This window comes from Meleagris gallopavo, chromosome 3 (genome assembly GCF_000146605.3).
Source record: "Meleagris gallopavo isolate NT-WF06-2002-E0010 breed Aviagen turkey brand Nicholas breeding stock chromosome 3, Turkey_5.1, whole genome shotgun sequence".
Taxonomy (NCBI): domain Eukaryota; kingdom Metazoa; phylum Chordata; class Aves; order Galliformes; family Phasianidae; genus Meleagris; species Meleagris gallopavo.
The window spans coordinates 54,086,319-54,092,318 of NC_015013.2; the positions used below are offsets into that span (position 1 = coordinate 54,086,319).

The 6,000-nt window shown below is 33.0% G+C and overlaps 1 protein-coding gene across 1 annotated transcript in view; it reads right to left on the minus strand.

The window, feature by feature from the left end:
• Positions 1-5,913, minus strand: part of LOC104910339 (myosin-6-like) — a 41,017-nt gene extending 35,104 nt beyond the window's left edge. Inside the window, exons 1-4 of the mRNA XM_031552954.1 lie at positions 4,988-5,913; positions 2,376-2,471; positions 2,125-2,261; positions 957-1,140 (exon numbers count right to left, since the gene is read on the minus strand). Coding sequence (XP_031408814.1) covers positions 957-1,140; positions 2,125-2,261; positions 2,376-2,471; positions 4,988-5,284 — 714 coding nt within the window. The 5' untranslated portion in view covers positions 5,285-5,913. The remainder of the gene's footprint in view (positions 1-956; positions 1,141-2,124; positions 2,262-2,375; positions 2,472-4,987) is intronic.
• Between the last annotated feature and the right edge of the window lie 87 nt (positions 5,914-6,000).

A 6,000-nucleotide genomic window follows, 5' to 3' on the forward strand; every position in this document is an offset into this window, starting at 1 on the left:
ACAATGAAAAGCTCTGAAGTTCTCTAGCCCATGTTTTACAGTTTTTCCCTTTGGCTCCAAGAGCCTTTCAACTGGTTCTGTTTTAAATCACATCCAACAATTCCTCTTTTCTGTTTTTCAGGCAGATTCCAGTACTTGAATTTGCTTACTTAGGAAAAATGTGAAGTGCTTAACATGCCAATGCATACTAGTCTAGAAAATACTATGAATGTTCTTAATTTTACTGATTAAAAGTTAGGAAATCTTGAAATTGTTACTGAAAACAAAATGTTGAAGTCCCTCCTTCCAAGCAAACTATACTTCATATACAGTAGAAGAACACTAATAAAAAATATACAAAACACCATTTATATCTCCCTGGTATAAAAACAGCCCTGAAAATTTCTTTTTATTTCCTTCACATATTTCTGAACGCATATGTACAATGTTATTTATTAAGAATTATGTCAAGCAAAAAAACCCACAAAAATCTTCGAACAGTCATGGCAAGACCTATATATAAGAACGAATTTAGATTTCAGTTCTAGATAACTAATGATAATTAATGATAATTCTAATGATAATTAAATAATTAATGCAGTATCTCATGCATAATGTCTACATTTGCTATCAAATAAAACTATATTGATTGGCAAATTCTTCTAATCACTTAGTTACACAAGAATGAGGTTATTTGTTAGTATTCCTGTTGAGTCACCTATAAATAGCAGAATTTCAGTATGCTTTAATATTTGTAAACTTTAATTTTTAGCCTGACATTACTTGTGACCATTTAATAAGCAATTTATTTTCTCCTTGCTGTTATTTTTCAGATTTTCAAGTGTTTTAAAATACGTGGTAAAACATAGAAATCCTAGATTATTATTTGCTTATTGTTTTGTTGCTTGCCTAGTAATTCTCTGCAGCAGAAGTGTTGTTTTTTTCTTCCACATGAAAATCAAATAAAAAACTACAACCTTGTTAGAGATCTTTTCTGCAGTTACTTCTTCTTGGATTTCTTCATACTTTGCTTTTTTTTCATTGTAAGATAATTCAGCTTTACAAAGGTCTTCACTTAGTCGTTTTATTTGCTCTTCAGACTCCTCTATGCTTTTGCTGAGAGTTTTGACTTCTGACTGATATGCCTCCTTTGTTCTTGAACTGTTAAAATAAATTTTTTTTATAAAGTCTGATTACTAAAAGGAAAACTCAATATTGAATAAGTGAAGCTAAAATATTTGAAAATCAAAAGTAAAGGCAGTATTTCATCATCCATTTATCTGATGCTGAATACACTAAGCTCTTCCCTAAAACTTTAAACTTACTTCATTCATGACTGTAAGCCCTGATATTTCCTTCGTATCAAACAATTACATGCAGCCATTTTTTTTACCTATACATTCCCATTGTTAACCTTTATCATAGAATCACAGCATCTCGAAATGGCTGAGGCTGGCAGGGCTCGCCCCCCATTATCAGGGACACCAGAGCAGGGGCGCAGGCCCAAGTCCAAGCAGCTGCTGAAGGTCTCTGAGCAGCAGAGCCCACGTGCAGCCTCCATACAGCACTCTTTCTTTTTGTTTGGCTTTTTGTAAGATACCTAAAACCAACAGACACTGGTGTGTAAATGAAGAACTGAAAATCTGTTTTATTTGCTGTTATATTATAAATGCATTGGGAACATTATGCAAAATACAGTTTAAAGTACAGCTATCTGGAATCAATAAACTGAGGATGCACAAAAAATGCCTGCATAATGTCTTACAAGAATTCAAAGGAAAACAGAAACACACAATATTCAGATTCTGTTCTGTAAATATTATAAATAAAAAAAAATAAACTCCATAGAAGATTTACTGAAATGCCTTTGGGACTGAGGCTTACGTTAACAAAGAGAATTCCAGAAACTTCATAATTTTATTTTGTCAAACTGTGTATTCTGGTTTTGGCAGAATTTTCATTTTGCTTCTTTCAAATGAAGATCAAAAAAATGCCAATGATAAATTTCAGCCTAAAGCAATCTGATGTTATTGAAATGGTGTATTACAGAAATAAAATAATAAATAAAAGCAAGGTTTTGTTTTATAGATGTACTTTCAGTGATAAAACAACACTTGCTTCCAATATTTACATTGCTAACATTACCAATTTCCAAGTTTTTGCAAAAACTCTTCACTTTCTCCTTGGAGTCCTTCATTTTCACATTTCAAAATGTCCAGTGCTTCATTGATTTTGAGAAGCTTTTGCTTTCTACTTTGTAGATCAATTTCCTTGGTGGATTTCTAAGGATCATTAAAACATTGAGATACTTTTAGCATAAGTCAGAATAAGTCAGGTCAACACAGAAGAGGCAAGTACGCAGAAATTTTACTTATATAAAATAATAAAGAACTTACCAATTCTTCCATAGATTTAACCAAGTCAGAACAATCATCCGATATTTTTACATTCTCATCCGCTTGTGCAGTTATTTTATTATTCAAATCTTCTACCTAAAATATATTTTAAGTAATTAAGTAATACAGATATCTCCTATATTTTTCATAAACATTAAACAATTTATTTTAAATTACAACTAAAAGGCAGCCTATTAAACAGTAACTGGAGATGCAGTGCTATTCATATACACGTTCCCATTGTTATGTATCCAAGGTGAATCCTTAGACTTCACAGTACCAGTAAGCACACTCTCACAGTCTGCTAATTCATACGTGACATATGTTGTGTAACTGAACTGAATACTTTTAATTCTGCTCAGTTCTAAGACTTTCCTTACTATCCCAATATCTCTATTGAGCTAACACAGAGATTCATACAGGAAAACACTTTACTTCATTCCCCCCTCATTACCCTGAAGAGGCTGAAGCAACACAGAAATCCTGGCAGAGCTTAATTATACCATCTCCTCAGAGATATGGGTTTAAACTGGAATAGGATGAACTACAAGCTGGTATATAACCAACAAGGCTAAATTAAAGGTAAACAAATACAAAGGGCTACGCTCTGGAAGTATATGATACACAAATTCAAACCTGCTTAAAGAAACAACTGATTAAGACCAGTTAAACAAGGCAGTCACAATGATTCACTGATGTTAAATAGGAAATAATTATGGAAATATCTAGTTAAAAACTAAAAATTAGATACTCCTGGACATTAGGAATGAAAGCCGAAGACGTAGCAAGGTCACAGTTGAAGTAGTGTGTCCATTTCAGGACCCTAATTCCAGACACTCAAGCTCAGGTTGGATGGGACTCTGGGAAACTGATCTAGCTGTAGGTGACCTTTAAAAATTCATTCCAACTCATAAATAAATAAATAAACAAATGAACAAAGAGAGTTCACAGAGGAAGAATGGTTAGGAATTAGAAAACGTTCTGATCAGGAAGACTGAAGAGAAGCACTTTTAGTAATCTAGGAAAAGGAGACTGAACAGCAGTATTTTTTTATATGTGAAATATTCTTAAAACAAGACAGAAATATTCCAGGGCAGAATGGGAAAGACAAACTGGTTACATTTTCAGGGAAAATAACACACAAATTAACTATGAGCAAAGTGTTCCGGTTTTTCAATTGATAGTAATTAAAGAGGATGATTCAGAAATGTTTTTCTCTTTTTCATATGTTTTTAGAGCAAACATTTTGACAAGAACGATTTGAAATGCTGCCACATTATGAAAAGTATTCTAGATGGTATCCTGGAATCCCTTCTAATATAATAACTCTTCTGGTAATTTCAAAAACAAAGCATTTTTCTTATTCTTCTCATTCTTCTTAAAACACCACTTAGGCATCAACAGCCGCGCGCGCACACACACACAAAGCTTGCAATGACCTCTGTCTCCTAAATTATTCATTTTGCAGGTCTGACATTTATGTGGCTTTCAAAGAGAGATGTGAGGTATGAAGGTGTCTGTTGTCAAATTATAAATACAGATTTAGAAGACATTTACAAATTAACTTTGTGCACATGAAAATTATGAACATTGTTCAGTTGTTACTTTTTCTTTTACATCATCTAATTGTTTCTTCATTTTCTATCCCTATGTATGAAATCTGTCCTCTTTTTTAAATAGTAGTACAAGACACGATTACATTTGAAAACATTCTATCAGTAGCAATTGGTGGTGCCAGTAATAGAAAAGAAAAACTTTAATTAACAGTTGAGTACTGGAAACAAAAGGTATGAAGCATTAGAGACTGTCCAGTATGACTCTGTCTACCTATTTTTGGACATGGATGGCCTTGGCCCACCCACTACATGTTTCCCAGGATATTTTTTTTATTATTACTACTGATATTACATATATATATGCACATATATATATGTACACATGACAAGTTCTGTTGTGGCCACCTAAGTCCTGTTTTAGGCACCTAATTTCTTTTGGCTTGTTTCCTCCTTTTTTTTGTCTTTTTTTTTTTCCCTAGTGGCACCACATATGAAATATTAAATTAACTGAAAATGCCCAGTCAGACTGCATGAGGATCTCCACTTCATGTTTTAAACTGTTGTGTACAACAATGCAAGATTCCAAAAATAATATCAGACAAATATTGAAGAAAATAGGGGAATTTCAAGTAAAGCAGGCTATCACTCTGCATGCTGCAGGAGAAGGCTTCATGTGTCACCTCAAGACAAAAAAAAAAAAAAAAAAAAATTAACAAAGGACATTCATGTTGTACTGCTAAATATTCAATGTAGGTGACTTAGAAGGATAACCAGTATTAGGCAGATGTGCACACAACTAAAAATATGTAGATCACTCAAAGCAATGTAAGATGATTGATAACTTTAATAAATAATGATAAACATTAATAGCACAGTACAAGAATGGACAATAGAGTTCTGTACAATTCTGCCACTTTTTACTTTTAAATCAAAACCTGTATTTTTACTTTTACAGAGGATAATAACTCTTAAGCATACAAAAATATTCAGGCATTCCTGTACTTTTCAATAAAAGATACTCATTTACTTGCTTGTTTATAAATATTCAAGACTCACTTTGCTGTTCCAACATTTTGCATCTTCCTGGATTTCTGCTTTTTGCTTCACTAACTCCTCAAGGTGTTTTTCATCCTTTATAATCTTCTCCTCTGTTTTTTTTAACTTCATACAGTATTCGGTCCAAATAAATTCAGAATGCTTTAACTCATTCCTAATAGAAATACACACGAAGTGAATCCATCTATCTGGAAATATTCCAAGGTAGTCCCTCTCCATAAAGGAAAATGTAAAGCAGATCCGAATTAGTAAAGATTTATTTTGATTCTCTACTATGTTTCTTGAGCAGGTATGCATGAGAGAATTTCAAAACACCCAACCTGGCAGGTTCATACAATTTCAGCCAGAAATCAAAACTACTCAGGCTACCCATTCACTTGTACTTACAGAGTCTGCCAACACTGCAGCTTCTAATTGGACTTCTCAACAGGCATTAGTGTAGTTGAGTAGGAAACTTTTGTTCAACACATTTATTAAAATAAGAGACAATTTCTTTTCTCCACTAGTGGCTAAATCTAGTTCAGAGCTATCTTCATTTAATCAGTCTAGTTCAGTGTCATTTTATGGACAAATGCCATTAGTGATTTTTTTTTTTTCTGTATCATCTTGTAACTGTTATCTTTGGTGCCATTATACAAGTAAGACACCAACTCTTTATGTAAAAACGAACTTGCAGAGAGTAGATAAAGTCAAAGAAGGAGCTAAACACCTTACTTCTACTCCAACTCACAGATGTATCAGCAGACACTGAATTATCAGAAAAAAAAACACCCATAATTACAGACAGAGGTAATACAACAATAGTCAGGAAAACACTCCAACAATGAACTGTTAGGACTCGCAATAAGCTGTGCACAGGTCTTTCGTGTAAGAGAATGGTATTTTATAAAAGGCAAAAGAAATAGAGGGATATTGGGTTAACATTTTACAATGACTGCTGGTGTTTGTCTATTATTTTTGTTTGATGAAGACAAAAACTTCAATTAATAATTCAAGAGCCAAAGGTCACAGAA